This window comes from Furipterus horrens, unplaced genomic scaffold (assembly GCF_987537825.1).
Source record: "Furipterus horrens unplaced genomic scaffold, mFurHor1.1.pri manual_scaffold_11, whole genome shotgun sequence".
Lineage (NCBI taxonomy): Eukaryota > Metazoa > Chordata > Mammalia > Chiroptera > Furipteridae > Furipterus > Furipterus horrens.
The window spans coordinates 76,516,974-76,537,684 of NW_028327181.1; the positions used below are offsets into that span (position 1 = coordinate 76,516,974).

Below are 20,711 nucleotides of genomic sequence, written 5' to 3' on the forward strand. Positions count from 1 at the left end.
TTCTAGGTGGGAAAGGAGTTGGTACTGAGCAGAAAAGAGCTATAGAAAGATTTAGGTTTTAATTGTATAGTGTAGCTGCGGGTCACTTCTGTACAAAACAACAACAAAAAACACCCAGCTGTACTTGGAGGTGTTTTACTAAACACACACATGTGAAAATAAAATTATTTTTGAGCCATATGAAATATAGCAATCCTCTGAATAATTTATGATTTTTCTAAAATATGTTTTTTTAAATAAGGGAAGTTTATTTTCAAGGTCTTCTGTAGATGAGGTTTCACTGACTGGAAACAACTTCCATTTCTTAGATATTATTCTTTTGAGCTGCATTGAACTGACACAGAATGAATCCTTCATTAGAAAAGGATTATCTACACTCTGTGTGTAGATAATGTTAGTAAAACATTTGCATTTGTGGGACTAGTTTTTTAAAGTAATGTATTTGAGAAAATCATTCACTCCCTCCTCAAAACATCAGTCACCATGATTGATTTTTATGTTGGCCATAAAGAGAAATGGAATTGACTAAAAGCAGGGTGAGGATTACAAACCGGAAGCAGTTAATTTACTTAACAAACATATTGGCTATTTGTTTACTCCATTGTTGGCATGATGCCAGATGATCAAGACATGAGACAGATAAGATACATTCCTGCTTTTCAAGTGAGTGACCAGACTCATGGACAGAGCCAACATGGAGCCCACCGTCCACACCACAGATTTCTTCTCTAGGAGGTCTGAAATGTTTCGTTTTAATTTGTTACATACCTGGAGTTTCACTATTTAGAGGTTCATTTGGGCTCATTATCCTCTTACAAAATACAAATTTACCTTAAGATGCTTATGAGACTTGATTGTACAGTCATCTTCCCTATTCAATGGTTTCCTTCTAATTTTTGGTTCCGATGACATGTGCTGAGGAAATTCAATGCCCAATAAGTTTGTTGAACTTGATTATAGGCAATACAAAATGAGGGTTATAAAAGTCATAGAGGACTCTTTTCCTAGGGAAGAATGAAGGCCTTATCTCTGAAACTTAAGAATAATAGTCACAGCTAACATTCATCACACATGTACCATGTGCTAGGCCCAGTGTCAAGGTTTGTACACACATTATCTCACTTAATTCTTATAACAGGTGCGTGAGGAAGGTAGTGTTATAATCCCATTTAACATGAGGAAACTGAGGTTCTGAGAGGTGATCAGCATGCTCAAGATTACATAGCTATTAGGTCCTGGAATGGGATTTGAATTCCAATGTCTGTTGGGCCAGCACTCTTACTGAGGCTCAATTTCTTTATAAAAAGTGAATAATGCTACTTCATTCATTCATTCAACAAATTTCTATTGAGCATATACTATATGCAAAGCATTTTTGTGGTGAACATGACACAGATTCCAGTCCTCTGTAACTTATTTTTGAGCAGGGTAAAACAAGTAATTATTTAATACACCGCCCTTGTAGCATTGTTGCTATACATATAGAAATGCCTAATACAATGCACATAACATACTAGATGCCCCAAAAATATTCCCATGAAATATATCACCTGATGGAAAGGATAAGCATGCACAAAAACTATAATTCTAGATATATTGTGTCTAAAGTTTTAGGAGAGTTACACTTAGATTGTAGTGTAAAATCCCAGAGAAAGAAATCAGTCCTGGTTAGTGGGCTGTGAGAGCCCTTCATGGACGAGATGGCATCATGGCTTGTCTATGGGTTCAAAGGGATGGGTTTTTGGTGAGCTGCATTACATACAAAAATAACAGGTCCAGAGATGCAGAGGAGATAAAGTTTAGCCATGTTTGAGAACCAAAGAGTCGTTCTCTTTCTAGGAATAGGGAGGTATATATAGTTGAAAAGGTAGGATGGAACTAAATCATGGAAAGTAGTTTTGACTAGATTTGGGGAGGAGAGGTAGGTAATTTGGGAGAGTAAAGCACGGGGCAGGGATGGGTAAGCTGATGAGTTAGTAGGGAGCTATGGGTAACGTGAGGAGGTGGTAGCAAAGGGAGAGAGGATAAGAATGTCAAAGATTCCTTTCTTCCCTACACTCACAGAAGGAAGACAAATCATTTCTCCTTCCCATTGTTTTTTGCTTTGAGGATGCCAAGCTCATGCTTATAACCTTGCGTCTATAGCTGGCTTTGGTTTATTGTGGGCTTAATAAACCTTTATGGACAGCCAGGTAACCTAACCACTTCTCAGAACTTAGTCTATAGGAAAGTACATTCTAAACAGCTGACTTTATGCTTCAACTTTTAAATGCAATTGGTTTGTTGTGTTTACTATACTTCAGATCTGTTAACAAGATTTAATAGATTTTTGAAGTGGGCCCAGAAAAGTTACCAATATCTATTACTTTGTTTTATTAGAAAAAATGCATTCCAAGGTCCAAACAACTGGAAATGGAACAAAGTCTATATTTGAACTGGGAGCTGCCTGTCTAGAATTCTCTTATAACAGGTGACTCCTGGTAAAATCCTTGCTTCCTTTATATTTTTTTCCAAACTTGCCCCATCGTGTGACTTACCTGGAGATCTTGTTTAAAAAATACAGATTTCTAGGTCCCTATCCTGGAGATGCTAATTTACTAGGTCTAGGTGAACCCTGAGAATTCATGTTTTAATAAGGGCTCCAGGAGATTCTTAAAATCAGACAAGTATATGTAAAAAGTTTAATCAAAAGATATCCCCCTTTTTTAGGTAAGAGATTACTTTGATTTCCAACTGAATTTCTTAAAAATATTTTATTTATTCTTAGAGAGGGGGGAGGGAGAGAGAAAGAGAGGAAGGAAGAGAAGGAGAGAAACATCAATGTGTGGTTGCCTCTCACACACCCCCAACTGGGGATGTGGCCCATAACCCAGGCATGTGTCCTGACTGGGAATTGAACCAGTGACCTTTCAGTTCTCAGGCCAGTGTTCAATCCACTGAGCCACACCAGCCAGAGCTCCAGTTGGATTTTTAACAGTGAAAAGGAAGGAAAGAAGAAGGAATTAACTGGGAAGTATGAGCAGAGACAATTGGTTTGGGTGGTAAGGAGGGTCCCCCAATATGATTGCGAATAATTTACAAGAACAGTTTACTGGCAAGTCGCTGACAACATTTCAACATAGTTAGCTTCCAGAGTGAAGGGAGGCGAAAGGGTCAGTAGCAAATTGTTTTGGTCCTTCCCTTGACCTGATGTTTGTCTTGTGTACTTCCCTGTGACCTGGCTACATGTGGAGATATTTCTGATGCTGGTAAACCCCTTGAAGTGGGACAGAACTCAAAGCCCTGGTCCCACAGAGGGTCAGGTAGGTCCTAGGATTGACCTATTGATTGTAGCTGAACTGCTGATGACCCCTGACCTGTATTGATATAGCCATAGAACTGGTCACATAGTTATTAACCCTTAAATGAAATTCAGTTTCATTCTTTATGATTTGAATAATTGGGTACCTCCATGTAAGGGTTTAATTATGACTATTGTAAATATTGTACAAAAAAAATGGGAAAGAGTGGTATATTATTAAGCATATTTTATTGATTATGTTGTTTTAGTCCCAATTTTTTTCCCCTTTGCTCCCCTCTGCCCAGTACCTCCCTTCCCTTCAGCAATCCCCCTCCCCTTAGTTTATGTCCATGGATCGTGCATATAAGTTCTTTGGCTTCACCCTTTCCTATATTATTTTTAACTTCCCCTGTCTATTTTTTACCAACCAATTATGCTTCTTAATCCCTGCACCATCTCCCCATTTCTCCCCTTTCCCCTTCCCAGCTGATAACCCTCCAAACAATCCCCATACCTATGATTCTGTTACTATACTGGTTTGCTTAGTTTGATTTTGTTTTTTTTTCTTTTTAGATTCAGTTGTTGATAGTTGTGAGTTTGTTGTCATTTTAATGTTCATAGTTTTTATCTTCTTTTTCTTAAGTAAGTCCCTTTGACATTTCATATAATAATGGCTTGGTGATGATGAACTCCTTTAGCTTTACCTTGTCTGGGAAGCACTTTATCTGCCCTTCCATTCTAAATGATAGTTTTGCTGGATAGAGTCATCTTGGTTGTAGGTCCTTGCTTTTCATCAGAATACTTCTTGCCAGAATACTTCTTGCCAGTCCTTTCTTGCCTGCAAAGTTTCTTTTGAGAAATCAACTGATAGTCTTATAGGCACCTCTTTGTAGGTAACTCTGTTTTTCTCTTGTTGCTTTTAAGATTCTTTCTTTATCTTGAACCTTTGGCATTTTAATTATGTGTCTTGGTATGGTCCTATTTGGGTCTAGCTTGTTTGGGACTCACTGTGCTTCCTGGACTTGTATGTCTATTTCCTTTGCCAAGTTTGGGAAGTTTCCCTTCATTACTTTTTCACATAAGCTTTCAATTTCTTGCTCTTCCTCTTCTCCTTCTGGCACCCCTATAATTCAGATGTTGGCCCACTTAAAGTTATCCCAGAGGTTCCTAAGCCTCTCCTCATTGTTTTCAATTCTTGTTTCCTCATTCTGTACTGATTGACTGCTTTTTTCTTCCTTATGTTCCAAATCATTGATTTGAACCCTGGTTTTCTTCCCTTCGCCATTGGTTTTGTGTGGATTTTTCTTCGTTTTATTTGGCATAGCCTTCACTTCTTCCCTTATGCATTTGCTGCAGTTAAGCATGTCTGTCAAGCCTGTGAGCATCTTTATCACCAGTGTTTTGAACTCTATGTCTGTTAGGTTGGCTTTCTCCTCATCTGTGAGGTTGGCTATCTCCTCGTCACTTAGTTCTCCCACTGGAACCTTGATCCATTCCCTCTTTTGGGCCATACTTCTCTGTCTCCTCATCTTGAGAGGCTCCTGTGTTTGTTTGCCTCCATGTCATAGGTAGAGCTGTCGGACCTGTTATGTTATAAGGGGTGGAGCCTTAGGTATTCACCAGTATGGGCAACCCATTTCACCGCGTTGTGCTGCTGTATGTGGGGGAGGGGGTCGGAGAGGGAACAATACCACTTACTCAGCACTCACCCCTTTTTCAGGCACTTCTCCCTCTTCTGTGTGGGACTGGAGCCTCTCTAGCTGTTGCCCTGGCCGTCGTTCCCAGAGTGGGTGGGTCTGCGGACATTCTAGGACTGTGGGGGCCTTTTAAACAATCAGACTCTACTGAGAAACAGGCGTTTTCTTCCTCCACCCCACTCCCACTGGTTTGCATCATCAGAAGCAATGAGGCTTTATTTTCCCGAGTACTAGAACTGTGAGCTGTGCAGTCTAGTCTGGTGCTGGGAGTGCTCCTCAGGTGTCCCTCACTACTTTATAAAACGTGTGACTGCGCTTTCCGCTGGCCTGCTGCTGCTGCCACCAACACACCATGTCCTTTCCGCCCCAGCTCCACCCCTCCTTCCTGTCTGGATGAGTATTTTTCTTTTTATATCTTTGTTTGTTGGACTTCTATACAGCTCGATTTTCTGGAACTTCTGGTTGTCTCTAGTTTTGAGATAGTTGTATTCTTTCTTAGTTGTGGAAGGAGATGCAGTGTGTCTGTCTAGGCCTCCATCTTAGCTGGAAGTTCCAAGAATGATATTTTAGTGTAGAAAATAGTCAAGTTGAGGGCTGAACTGTGAAATAATTTTTAAAAGATTTCTGAATTTGTGTACATCTCAGTTCTTAACTGGAAGAAGGTGTACACATAAATGTAGGAGTTCTGGGTTTTTTTTAAAATTTCAATAATTCATTGCAGCTCTTAGAGTGGTTACCAGTAGAAGCCTTCTTTCTGGATTCTGTTTTTATATATCTATTCGGAATTTGGTGAGGTATGAATGAGTGAAATAATATTATGTCTTTAATTAGGATTCTGTTGTTATTTTTCAATTAATCTATGTTAGTAGCTTTAGCATTTGTATTAAATCATTTTCTTCATGAAAGCTTTTAATGAGGAAACAAATTGATTGTATTTATATATTGGATTCTTGCCACTGCGATGTGTATTCAGATGTGTCTTTTGAAGTATTTTTTGCTGGTCATCTTGTGGCTAGTCTTTGAAGCCATACTTTGGAGGGGGGAATTCTTCATTTGGATGAAATCTTTAATTGAACAAAACTTCTTCATTTTTATCTTTCTCTTCTTGCTTTTCTTCCTTTTCTTTGTTTTTTTTCCTTTTGCCTTTTTGTAGTAATTCAGAACATAAAGGTATTTCTCCCCATCTTATTTGTGATAAAACCCATACCCCACTGCATTGCTGGAAGAGCTTTGCCTCTGCCTTCCTATCCAACCTTGCCTCCTATCCTCCCTGAAATAAACCTTACAGTCCACTCACGCTGAACTCAGACAACCCTTCTGCTTCTCACCTCCACTTACTATTTAGGAATCATTTATTGAGTGTAAGCTCTGTGCCATTGCCCCTTGAGGGCTCAGTGGCATAGAGAGACAAGAACATTGTAGTTGCCATATTATAGGTATTGCTGAGAGAAATATACAGATGTGCTGTGGGAGCACCTAACACCAGAGGCTGAGCTGAGCCTCAAAGGATCATCAAAAGTTCCCTAGGAGAAGACAGGTCTCAACTGGAAAAGCGTGCGGGCAGAGAAAGCAGGGGCATGTAATAGCAGGAATGTGAGCAGGGCAGAGGAGGACCTAAGCTAAGGGCTGGGGTTCAAGCAGAGGAATAATAAGACTGGGTTCGCATCTCAGGTCATTAGAATAATGATGGTGCCAATGACATAACAGCTGACTTTTACTGAAGGCCTGCCAGGTGCCAGACCTAGTGCTCAGTTCTTGTGTCCATTATCTCAGTTAATCCTCCCAAGGGCCATATAAGACAGGTATGATTGTTATTTCTATTTTAAAGACGAGGAAACTAGGCTGCAGCTAAGGTCTCACAGCTAAAAGAGGATCTGGGATTCCAGTTCAGACCTGTGTGCAAAGGCTTTGCTCTTCACAGTCACTGCACTTCCTTCTCCACCGTTACTGAGGAGAATGGGTCAGAGAGGAGCAAAATGGCAGGCATACCAATTAGGATGTGTTGCATTGATCTGGGGGAGGCATTCTGAGGGCTTGAATGAATTCAGGGCCTGTAGAGATGGGAGGAGATAAAAAGATACTAAGGGATTAGAATCTATGGATCTTGGTGATTGATTTGATATACATAGAAATAGAGAAAGAAGTAAAGGGATGATTCCTAAATTTCAGTTGGGTGTATGGAGATGTCAGTCATTGATACAAAGAACATAGGGGTAGCGGAAGTTTGCGACTTGTGGGACAAAGGACAGTGTTGAGAGAGAATTGTAGAATAATATCTTCTTTTTTAAAAGTATTTTAATCAATCGTTAAAAGTATTCAATATGTGTAGACACTATGATCAAGTCTCTAGTCATTTATTTCTTCCTTGGCCAGCCTGAACTCCATGACGTGACCCTCTAGTCTTCTCTTACTCTCTTGTCCTTACATCACACAAGCCTAGAAAAATCCTAACCTTGAATCAATTCAGCTGTTCACCTTTTATGCTCTTATACCTGGGAAGCTAATCACTGCTGGAGCAAAATATACAATTAAATGGCCACCACAGTAAATTTTATTCTTCATCCTCAACTAAACCCTTAATAATGCCTGGAGGTTATATTATATGCCTCATATCAGCAAGCTTTCCAATTTTCATCAATATTTCTTCTCCCCCAAATCCATAACAGTATTTATTATATCATCTTTCATTCTTGCATGAGAGCATCGTGTACTTCACAAGATAAAACAGAGGCTTTCAGACTTGAACCCACTCAGAATCCAGCCCTGCCCCCTCCTCAAACATTTCTGCTTTGGGCCTCTGCCACCTGCTCTGATGGGCCTGCTTCCCCTCTGCATTTTGGACCTGGCCTCTCTGTGACCCTCTACCCCCACCCCTGCCAGGCATCTTCTTCTATCTGTTCCCAGATCCTCCCTCAGCAACTCTTATCTGCAAGCAGTAGGACAGGTTCTGGCATTAGCCAGACCTGGGTTCTTCTGGCCCCAATTTTTACCTTCTGTGTGTCTTGGGCCAATTGCATTACTCTGCACAATTTGAACATTCCAGCCAAACTGGCTCACAGTTCAGGCTTTCTGTGCTTTCACTCCTTTATAGAGGATCTGGCAAAGAATGAAGATTTATTAATGTTTGGGAGAATGAATGCAGTCTTCATAACTTGAGATACAGAGGGTATGTTGGCGTGTTAATATTGAGAACGCTACCCTGCCTCAATGAGCTCTAAGAACTACTCCAGCTTAAATTTTGTTTGTCTGTAACATTTGCTCTTGGGTGAATAATGTGACCATGTTTATAATAAGGAATATATCAAAAGAACTTCCAAATGAATATCACATTTTCAAACCTGCCCCTGATTCTGCACAAGATAAACTATGGTAGCTCCACAATGTGGACTTTTAAACTTCTATGGTGCAATCAGATAACCTCCCCATGCTTCATTTTTGTCATCTGTAAAGTGAGGGGCTGGATTAAATGACTTTCAGTGTCCTTCCAGCTGTAAAATTCAATGAGTATATGGCCCACACTCACAGAGTCATGTAGTTATCTGTTATTCACTAATCAGATCATCAGGAGTCTCTGTGGTCCAAGAGTAGCTATTTCTTGAAGCAAGCAAAAAATAAACTTAGGTTCTAAGCATCAACAGTGACAAAAATGGCAGGGCAAGATCCAAAGATAGTACAGCATAAAACATGGTAATCAGCTGGGGTGTTTGTATGTGAGTGCTGCCTTGTTTTCTCCAATACACAAGTTTGGAACCAGAAGATATTTCTACTTTCATCTTGATGCTCTATTCCCAGTCTGCCTTCAAGTCTGTTATCAAATCTCTTGTTTCTTCACTTGCTCTTCAAAAGCTTCCAAAACTGCCTCCTGACTTCTCTCCCTCCCAGCCAGGCTGCACATTTCTGCTGGATTATATCATAGTAGACATCATTCCCTATCCTTAAAAACAAGCAAACCAACCAACCAACCCTTCAGTTGCTCCCTTTTATTTACAGAGAGAAAAATAATAATCTAAACCCTGACCTGATATTTAGGGTCTTCTATTTTGCCACAGTAGACCTGGCTAGCATTTTTAAAATACTTCATTGAGTTATATTTGGTCGCCTATTACATGCAGGAAGTATGTAGACATACAACCACAATTTGCAGTCCTAATGCTAGAACTAGGGGAAGAAATATTAGAATGCAGGTTTCCAGTGTTCAGTGAAAGAGCATACTTACTGACTAATCAAGAAGAGCTCCCAGATTTCTTACTGTTAGTAACCAGAGTGGATGTTCATTGACCATAGCAGGGATTTTATGTAGTGAAAGTGTTATAGAAGATTCTACTGGGGATAGGATTTTATTTCATTTTAAATTTTATTTCTTTTTTTAGTGTCTGGGAATAGACTTTTTAAAGTCATGAGTAATACTGTCAATATCAGATAATATTTCTTGTTTATCACTTAATAAAAATTTAATTGTGACTTCTGTTTTGTAAGTAGAAGAACATTGTGTTGTCTTCTGGGGTGGGTTTCTACAATGTGTGGATATAGACTCATGACCATAGAAATATTATATTTCAAAAAAAAGCATAGTACCTTTTTATGACAGGCTCTTCTATTACTTGAGTTAAATGTTTGTTGTCTATTATTACCATATTATGTGTTATTTATTATCTTAGATTGGCATTTCTTCATGTATAAATATGTCATAATTTAGACTAGATCATAAGCTTCTTGCAGGCAGGCACTAGATCTTGTACTTTTCATGGATTGAAGGAACTGAGACTAGCGGGACGCCAACTCCCCTACAGGAATCTCCCCATTCCTGCCCAACTGTTTCTAAGGCTGATACCCCAATCTCTGGGTTCCAGGCCTCTGATGCCTCCACCAGAGACTTCCACCAGATGGTGCTCTTTTCCCATTTCTGTTCTTGGGTATCATTGGCCATATTAACTTTTGCCACTTGCCCATTTCATAGTGCATGGAACTCTGGTAGAAAGAGAATTTGAAATCAAGTGAATCTTCTCAAGTGAGGAAGGAGGTTATAGGAAATATCTATAGTATACAGATTATTAGCATTGTTCAGAAAGTCCATTTTCTTGGGCATAAATCAGTCTTTACCATGGCTCCCTGCTTAACGTCAATTGCAAGGGTTTTCCTGGTCTTATCAACTTGCCATTGAAATGCTGCTCAACCAGGTGTCCAGTTGAGTTCTAAGATTCCTTTTCTAATGCCAGAATAATACTTCAGTGTTAGTCTTTGCAGTCTGTTTGGAAACAGCCACTACCAGAGAACAGAGTTGGTCAAGAGGGAAATAGATGCCGCTGGACATTGAGCGGTGCCTCTGCATGTAGAAGACAGCACTGTGAGCGTACAAACACTGAACTTTAAGTTTAGACATCCTTAAGTCAGCAAGAAGAGATTTCATTTTGTTTACCAAGTAGCAGGGAATAAATGGTTTTAGATTTCCATAAGTCACAGGTAAAATAACCCTGTTAATAACTTAGTTGCAAAAAATTTCATTTAGATGTTCTAGATTTACAACATTACGGATGTTGGCATTTCTGGATAGCTGGTTTTATAATGCCATTACAGCCTTATTCATCTGACCCAAGGGTCTTCTCATTTTGGAGGGAGAGAGTTATTGATTGATATTTTTGGAAATCTAATGAAGGTTTTGGACTCTTTTTCAAGGGAAAAGAAAACACATATTACTTTTCACTTACCATTTTAGAGAGTTCATTTATCTTCCAAAGCTCAACTATGGACTGACTCCAAGGTAAAGACCTCTGATCTATCTACTCTCTGGTAGTAGGCTATCTGACAAGACAATTATACTTTCTCTTAACACTAACTTTCTTTTCTATATTACAGCCCATTAAAAAGCAGTTAATGTGGGACTTAAGAGCTTGTGCTCTAGAAGTAAGCAAACCTAGGTGCAAATCTTGGTTCTGCCACTTAATTTTCGTCAAGTTGTTTGACCTTTCTGAGTCTCAGTTTTCTCATCTATAAAATGGGGATAATTATATTACTGACCTCATAGGATTGTGATGAAAATTAGATGAAATAATATATGTAAAACATTTACATAGCACAATGCCTATATTAAGTACTGAATATGTTAATTTTTTTATAGCTAGGAGCTGGAATTATTTTTTTCTTCCTAGATATTTTCAATAACATGAGGATAGTTACAGTTGTTTGTCTTACCCCCTTAATTTATCATTACTGTGCCTCTTCTGGAACTTGTTGCTAGTATTGGAAACTTGTCTGCCTCATTTACTAGCTGCGGGCAAGTTATCTCATCTCTTGGTGTCTCAGTTTTCTCATTTATAAAATGGGCATAGTAAGAGGGTTATAATTGAGGGAGAAGTGAGTTAATATAAGAGAAGTGCTTAGAACAGTGTCCAACAATATGCTCAAAATATCTTAACATCGTTATTATTATTATTGCTGTTACTACTATTACTATAGCTGCTGCTCATCAAAATTCCTCAGTACAATGTGTTCAACTTACCTGTTGTGCCTTTCCTTAAACTAAAGTTCAGTTAAAAGGGGTGGGTGAAGGGGATTGAAAAGTACAAACTTGCAGTTACAAAATAACTAAGTCATGGGAATCTAATGTACAGCATAGGGAATATGTTCAATAATATCATAATAACGTTGTAAGGTGACACATGGTTACTTATTGTGGTAAGCACTTCAAAAGAGACATATATAGATCTCACCTAATACAGGAGACTAAGGAACAACACAAGCAAATAAACTAAATAGAACAAGGAACAGAATAACAGTTATTAGGAGGGAGGGGGAAGGGAGAGAAAGGGGATAAGTAAGGGAAGGGTTTAGTCAAGGAACGTGTATAAATGACTCATGGACATGGACAACGGGGGGATATGATTGAGGGAGAGGGGGTGGGCTGGGTAGGGGGAGCAATGGGGGAAAAATGGGACAACTGTAATTGAAAAAACAAAAAAATTAATTTTTTGTCAAATAAATAAATAAATTAATTAAAAAAGAGACATATATAAATGCCAGTCACTATGTTGTACACCTGAAACTAATATATTGTATGTCAATTATACTTTAATAATAAAAATAAATTAATTAAACTAAGTTCAATGAAACCCTCTTTAATTTAAAAACATGTGTTGCATACTTTGCCTTTGCCTTACGTGTAATGTAACCCTACATTTTCAAGACTATTCTGTAGAGTAGATTTAATGTTGTAAACTTTTATTCTTCCATTTTCATTTTTGGAAGCTCAAGAAAAGATGTATTTATTTTGATCGGATGTGAAACTAATAATCATCAATATGGTTTCATTCTGTACTCATCTTTTTCCAGTTTATAATCTCATTTGCATGGACCCGATGATGTTGAGTATGGATATTGCAGAGGAGTGATATAGCTTCCCTTTCATATTGAAGCCGAAGCTTCAAAGAGAAGATTAAAGAAGTGTTTGTTATCTATCTGCACAGGCCTGATATGAAATTCTCAGAGGCTTTTAGGATAAACACAACTCTGTGTGTGTTTGTATGCTTTTTCTTTCATATACTTTTATTATGGCCTTTGCATTTTGGTTCAAAATTTCTAGTTTCAGACTTGCTGGTGTCTCTGGCTAAGGGGTAATTGTTTTTAAAGTGAAGGATAAGGATTAGAAGATGTTGGCAAGGTTTGACTAAATGCCTCCTGAAGAGTGTAGAATTCTCTAGTGTAGAATAATCTTTTCAGAGAATGTGATGAAGGCCACCCATAGGATATGTTTAACAAGACAAGATCAAGACCTTAAGTGTGTTCTGTAGGAATAATCCATGGTGCCCTCCAGTGAAGGATGAGGATGCTCACTTTTTGGCTTTGGGGTTTAGAAACACCTTCTGTGAGCTGTGGGATAAAGGTGTGTGTGTGTGTGTGTGTGTGTGTGTGTGTGTTAATAAACTTTCTTTAGCATTGCTGCTAATTAATACTTAGAGTAAGAAGAGAGAGAGAGAGAAAAGGTAGGGTAGCAGGACAGTTTTATGCCTTCTGAAAAAGAAAGGAACCCATGTCTGTTCTACACGTGATTTTTATTGACAGAAATAGTTAATTACAGTATCATCAAGAATAAAGCAGATTCTGCTATTTTACATCAAGATAGACCTACTACTTTATTTGATAACGTTAAATCTAATCTTTTTTCATAATCAGCCTTCTTTTTTTAAAAAATTTATTTATTTGTTTGTTTGTTTATTTATTTTTAGAGAGAGAGGGAAGGAGAAAGAGAGGGAGAGAAACATCACTGTGTGGTTGCCTCTCACTCACACCCCCAACTAGGGACCTGACGTGCAACCTAGTCATGTGCCCTGACTGGGAATCGAACCAACGACACTTGGTTCACAGGCTGACGCTCAATCCACTGAGCCACAGCAGCCAGGGCTATAATTAGCCTACTTAAGACACAGCTACCATTGGCAGAAGCAACACTCTTAGTGTATGTGAACTTATAACATCTTCTTAATTAGCAAGAAGAATCAGAAGGCCAGGGGCCCAATACATTAGGTAGAGAAGTAAACTGAAAATGTGTGTGTGAGTTGGAGTGAGGCTTATTGGGGAGAGAGGACATAAGAAGAGGCTGAAATCATCAATAACATATTTTACCTACTTAACAATTTGCCAAGAATTGGCCATTTAACTGCTGCTGCATGGCTAATTCATGAGAACAACATTGGTTATCAAAGTTCCTGCTGTTGCCATCATTAACACATTGGAAAGAGGAGTGCACACACACTCACACTTGCATATGCTCACACCCTAATTTCTATTTATATTGAATTAGAGGTTGGGGAATGATTGGAATCAGGGGCTACGGCAGTGCCTCAAAAGAAGGTGGAAAATAGGAAGAGAAGATGTCAAATTGCTCATCCCTTTGATGATTAGCTGCATTTTACAGAAAGGAGTTTTATGGAAAACTCTTCACAGTGGCCAGGTACTTTGTGGAGCTGCACTGTCTGCTGAGTGGAGATTGAGCCATCAGGCCATCATACTAATATATACAATTTATTTAGGTTACAGCCGGTTCCCATTTTGTATGTCCCTACCATCCATATATGGGTGCCTTCCCAGCTGGTACAACTTTACATTTTCCACATCTTCCTTCTCTTATTCCCTCTCCCCTTTTTCACTGCAGATGTCAGAGCTGTCCTGAACTTCCCCTGCCATTTAACCCATGTACCTTACATTTCCTTTCACCTGCTTGCCAGCCCAGAACTGTTCTGGGAAAGGAAAAAGAAAAGCCAATCATGAGGTTGCTTCTCCATCTCCTCTTCCTCTGATAATTTCCCACAGATTTATCTCTGGATTATGACAACATTCTCCCCACTGATCTTCTTCCTCTCTGTTTTCTGAACGTCTACCTTATTAAGAAATAACCTAGATATTCACTGGGCTGATGTTTCTCCCTAGAGTAGCCACACATTATTTCAGTCATATATGTACTGGAAGACATACCATTATCATCTATATATTGCCTTTTGGTTAATCTTTTTTGGAGGTTATGGATTTGTTTAAGAATTTGATTTTTAAAATGTGACTCTTCAGCTGGGGTGGGGGCATGATCATATGCACACATACACTCCTGAGAGGTCAAGGATAGAAAAATATTCATTCTGTTCAGTGACATGAAGGTCTCTATGTCCACAGCAAGAATTAATGTGTGGTGATTGTAAGTAAAATTGGAGTATGTTGAGGAATGAGTGGGAGGTGAGGAAATAAGGAGGAAAACTATAGATAACACTTGAAATTTTCACTGTGATGTGAAGGGAAAGAGGACAGTAGACAGAGGGACATGAAGGGGATGAGGGGGGCTTGCTTTGTTTTTATATTAGCATAAATGAAAGAGCCAAGTTGAGAGGAAGAGGTTGAATATATACAAGAGAAAATCAATATAGAAATAATGTAAGTTTCCTGTGAAGACAGGAGGAAATGGAATCCAAAGTACAATATAGTTTTGTGGGTAGCCACCATATATAGCATTGTTTCTGTGGGGGAAATGCAATTTAGATCCCAAATAAGTAACTGACAAACGGCCCTTCCCACCATTGCCATTTCATTGGTTTTAAGACTTTAAGGGTTATCAGTTCTGCCAATCATTTCCCAAAATAAAAAAGGCGATGGCAGACTTCAAGGGCCCCAAATTTGGCTCAGCTCCTAAAATGTTAGATGACCTTGAGTCAGTTGGTCATGCTTCACCTATAAAATTAAGAATTTAGTCCTGGAAGTATTTGAGGGTGTGTTGGGGACAATGTTTTGGTTATTATAACAACTGGAGGTGCCACTGGCATTTGGGGCCCAGGACCAGTGATACTGATTGTCTTGTAATACACAACACAGGTTGTCACAACAAAGAGCTGTCCTGCTCAAAGCCTGTAGAGCTCCTGATGACAAAGCCTGGACCATGGCTAGCAAACCTTTTAGGACATTTCCAGCAGTATGGTCAAAATTATCTAAGGAATTACAGTGAGTTAAATGCTGCTTTCAAGCCTTTGAGAATCTTCCAAATCTCAGGGACAACCCTTAGGTTTTTCTCAAAGTGGGTAATGGCTTTGGCTAGTTACTATTTAGCAAGCTTTTGAGACTGGGTACTATAGTTACTGTATGCCAACCCAGATTGAAAAATACAGGTTTGATTTACCTCTGTTCTTTCCTTGTATTTCAGATACTATTGGGATTTTCAGCCCCAAGGTGAGTACTCTGACCTTTATGGTTTTACACTAAGAATGTGGAGATGATATTGTTTCCTTCTCTCTCTTTTAAATAAGCTTCTCCACAGAGTGGGATTAGCCATTTCTGAGGAAAGTTAGTGGAGTGTTTAATTAACCTTCATCCTGCTGGGCGACCCCCTGCCCTGCTTTTTAGCAACAAGAGGCTCTAATGCTCCATCTCTCTGAATGGATTAGTGCTAGATTATTTTATAGAACTAAAACTATAATGTGCTTTTATTCCTTGAGCTTTGTTAGATGCCAACAGGATCCACCAGCATTTAAATAAAATGGTGGCCAAGTCCCTAATAAAAACCTTGGGAGGGCTCCAACTCAACTAATCCTTCATTTGCTCCAGAAATAAATTCCAGGATGTTACCTCCTTGATCACAGAGCTCTTCCACACAGCCTGCCTGTCTGGCAGAAGAGAAATGTCAGAAGTGGAGCCGTGTTGAAATTCCCACTAGAACAGTGTTATCACATTTTAATATGAGCCTCACTGCAGCCTCGGTGCTTCTAATTACTTTCAACCCATTGTTTTCTTGCTTTTGCTTGATGAACCCAGCATCTGGCATGATTCTAAAAAGTACAACAGACAGCTGTGTGCAAGATTAAAAAAAAGGATAGGATTAGAACACATTTTTAAAATGTTCAAATTAGAATACATTTTTCTGAATTCAAACAGTTGGAGGGGGTGTCTTTATATGCATTCCTCCATTTCAGTGCTCTGGTTCAGAATGTCAGAAACATCATACAGAATGTTAATTATCTTATTAGAAATGAAAAATTTTATTTTGTCAGGTAATCACACAGAGTAGTAGATCTAATTTGTAACTACTTTATGAATGATTTTGCTCTATAACTTTTTAAACCAATTATAAACTTTTTTCATAATTTGTATTCTATTTACTCTTAATATTGTTATTGTATTCTATTTCAGTGAATAGTAATGCCTTAAAGAAATTTAAATTGTAAACAATGATACTATCTTTATTAAATTTTTAATTTTCCTAGCTCATACTTCGTTTTTGTGTATTTCAAGTTTTTAAAGTCAACTTTAACAAATAAAAAATATTTTTAAAGTTTCTTGTAAGTTAAAGTCATACCATTTATAGTATTTTAAATAATGTGTATTGTTACTACATATATCACTGTCCTAAAGCACTGTTAGCACTCAATCTGTGGCTAAAAACATAGATTGAGAATAGAGAATTAAATGTAATACTGTAGCAGTTTGCTTTGTAAAATGTGAAATATGCTATTCAGGGAATGGCCCTACAATTCAGGGTTTAACAGATGTTAACCAAAATCCACAGGGGCCAAAACATGAATGTGAACTGGCAGAAATAAATGGAACAGTGAGGGTAGAATTAATTACCTAAAGGAGAAATAAAGAATTAGTGTCAGAGATGTGGTATAATAATATGTTGAGAAGAGAAAATAATTTTGGAGCTTAACACAAGAGACTATCTGGGGCTAAAAAGACAAAGGATTCATATTACCAGATTCTTATGATAGTGGCATTGCAACCATCTTCCAGCATAGGGCAACTTCTACACAGCCTTTCTCTCTTAGAGAGAGGACAGAGGTAGAACAGCCAAGGAGACCATTGAAAAAAGTTTACTTAGAACAGAAAACTCTTTGCTTCTTGACAATGGTTGAATATGTGTAGCAAAGTTTTTTGCTCATTTGGAAGTAAATGTAAGGGAAGATCAAGTAGAAAAACCTATAGTCATGTGTCTTGCTTCCAGCCTTGCTTCTCCTCCTAAGACAATCTTTGGTGTGTGCGTGCTGAGGGAGGATGGGTGGATCTTTTACCTTGCCTTTTGATCAGGCCTTAGTTCACTGTGTGCTTTGGAAACTGGTAGAGCGGGTGAAAGTAGTAACAGGTCTGTATAAGGTTCTATAGCACAATTTAGGATTATGAAAAGAATAGGAACATATAAGAGAGAGATCAGCTGGTAGAAGAATTTTTAAAGCCCTGAAAGACTAGGTATTATTGGGAAGGGAGTGAGAAAGGACGGAAATGATGGTTCCAAACTTTCCTAGTATCTTTATTTATGGCAGGATCCTCTGTGAAGGAATATGATGGGATGAATTTTATTAACTCTGTATACTAAATACACATTTGTGTTCTTCACGATATTTGGACTAAACCAGAATCTTGTGCCTGGGAGGAAAATGGTCCTTAATTATAAAAGATACCTGATTTATAAAGCTCTTTGGTAGCACACATGTAAACATCTGTTGATGGTGATAGTTCAGTACAATGTGCTGAAAGAATAACCTTTAAAGAAAGATGCTTGCCCAAATGTGGAGAAGGATTGAAAGCAAAGTTTTTCACATCAATCCCAAGTTTTCCATTCAATCCAAGGTTTAATGTGCTGGAGGAGTAACCATTGAATAGTATTAGAGAGAGTCTCATCCCTGTTCTGGAGAAGAAACATGCATGGTAGGAAGAGCATAAATGTTGAGGCTTGACAGACCCAGGTTCAAAGCCCAACTATGCTATTTAGCTAAGGTCATTTGACCTTAGCAAGTTGCTTAATTTCTCTGATCCTCGGCTTTCTTATCAGTAAAACAGAGATGTACCAGACACTGTCGTTGTCGTCGTAGGCAGCCGTCCGTCTCGAGAGACGATGGTGTAGCTTCTTAAGAGTCTATCTGCACCGCCGAGAATGGCTGTGCAGTCCGACTCGGGAGTGACACGGTATCTGTCTCCTCCCGTGTTGAATCGACATCTTGCGATGACACTGGAGTGTCCTCTCCAGTGAAGCTGAAGCTACAGAGCCTGGGCAGGGTGATATGGAGGGTCTGCTGTTGCCCATGCAGCAGACCCCCCCCTCTCTTCGCAGCTGAAGGGTCCAAGGGAAAGACGGAGTCAATACAGCTTGGCTTCAGGCGCGCCGCAGGAGTTGCCGGTGTTGACTACAACGTCAAACCGCCTTAGGGACTCCGGCTCCGGATTTTCTGTCGGGGTTTACTCCCTTAGCCTTTCCCCTGAAGAGGTATGCCGCAAGGCAGCGGAGGTTTTTTGGAGTTAGAGTTTTCCTTCTCTGATGTGCCCTGACTGGAAGATTGAACCAGCGACACTTAGCTCGCAGGCCGACGCTCAATCCACTGAGCCAAACCAGCCAGGGTTACCAGACTCTGTGATAAGTCCTTTATGTGCATTATCTTATTTAACCCTCAGAACATCCCCATGAAAGAGGTACTATTAGTATACCCATAACACATTTGGACACTGAGGTACGGAGAGGTTAAGAGACTTGCTCAAGGTCAATCCTCTCAAGGATTCTAACTTGATCAGTCTAATTTTATAGGATACAATTCTAATATATATAAATATATTTATTTATTTATTTATTGAGATCGAATTCACATACCATAAAATTCACCCTTTAAAAGTATATGCCAGTGGTTTTTAGTATAGCCACTGAGTTGTGTAACCATTACCACTACTAGTTTCAGAACATTTTCATCATCCTAATAAGAAACCCTGTACTTAGTAGTTCCAGAGACCATACTCTTCATGACTATATTTTATTGTCTCATTGCAGAGTTGTTATGAGGACCAACAGTAATATGTGTAAGCCCTGGCACAAAACCTAGACATAGTAAACATTAAGAAAATGTAGTTTAAATTTATGGTAATGTTAATGGTAATTCTTTTCCCCTCACATTTCCACCCAAATTTTCTTTTTGGTCCACTGTCAACTTCCTAAATTACATTCATTAAAAAAGAATGAAACAAGCATAGAGAAAATAAAATGCAGTCCAAATATTTATGTCTTGAATGTAGAAGGGACATAAATGAAAGAGCTCTTTTAATGAGCTTAAATATGATTGGAGAACATGGGAAAGCCTTATTTTTATTTTTATAAGACATAGATTCTTTTGATATTTCCAGTTGTGCTTACTTTAAGAACTTTTTGTCTACTTAATTTTTCACTTAAAGTTCCAAAGAAAACTCATTGGACTCTTTGCCATGGAACTTTTACCATTTCAGTAATCAGACATCTCAAAGATGATTGATCAGATATCTAAAAAATAATATTAGTTTTGCCCTTTAGATATTATGACATTATCATTTTACTGCATTGAGAAAATTGATATACTTCATTTAGTTTAGTTTCCCCTTTGGTAAAATAAGTTAATTATTGACAGTTGTTGTTTAATCAAAAATTCAAATTATAACTTTAAATTTAAATTTTATTGCTATAAAAACATCCTCATGGATATTAGAAATATTACAGAAGGGGGTAAATAGAGGAAGGGTCTAATAAAGGAACTAGTATAAATAACCCATGGACATGGACAATGGGTAGGGAATGACTGTGGGAGATGGCATGGGCTGGGTGGGGGGGAGAAATGGGGGAAAGAATGGGACAACTGTAATAGAAAAACAAAAAAATAGTAAAAATAAATAAATAAATTAATTGATTAATTTAAAAATATCCTGGAAAGGAAAAGAAAGAAAGAAACAAAGAAAGAAAGAAACAAAGAAAGAAACAAAGAAAGAAAGAAACAAAGAAAGAAACAAAGAAAAGAAAATTGCCATCATGGAACCAGAATCTAAAACAAATGACACAATATTTAAATAAAAATTTTTAAAAGACTGTGAAAATATTGTAAGTATATATAACAAAATCCTTTTTTTTTCTTTTCCCAACGGTTACTCATATTACCTTTGTTATAGTGATAAATATGGGCTGGTGTAATTTCTTGCCAACTTGAAGATTCTTCATGGATAGCATATACTGAGAAAATTATTCAGTATATTTCAATATGAAAATTTCTTACTATGTGAATATTAAAAATCTGATTTTGAAATGGCAAGCCTATATCCCCTGTCCAAGTAAATTTATTCCTAAAACTATAGCTTGCCAAAAACAAATAATGAATAAGGAAAATGTTATCATAAAGCCACATTAACTATAGATTAAAAGAGATTTAAAAGAAATATCAACTAATATGTGGACCTTGTTTGCATCCTGAGTCAAACAAACTATAAAAAGT

At 38.2% G+C, this 20,711-nt stretch overlaps 1 protein-coding gene across 1 annotated transcript in view; it reads left to right on the forward strand.

Annotated features, from left to right (window-relative positions):
- Positions 1–20,711, forward strand: part of SKAP1 (src kinase associated phosphoprotein 1) — a 263,400-nt gene that overhangs the window by 39,977 nt on the left and 202,712 nt on the right. The window contains exon 3 of the mRNA XM_090292391.1: positions 15,650–15,675. Coding sequence (XP_090148517.1) covers positions 15,650–15,675 — 26 coding nt within the window. The remainder of the gene's footprint in view (positions 1–15,649; positions 15,676–20,711) is intronic.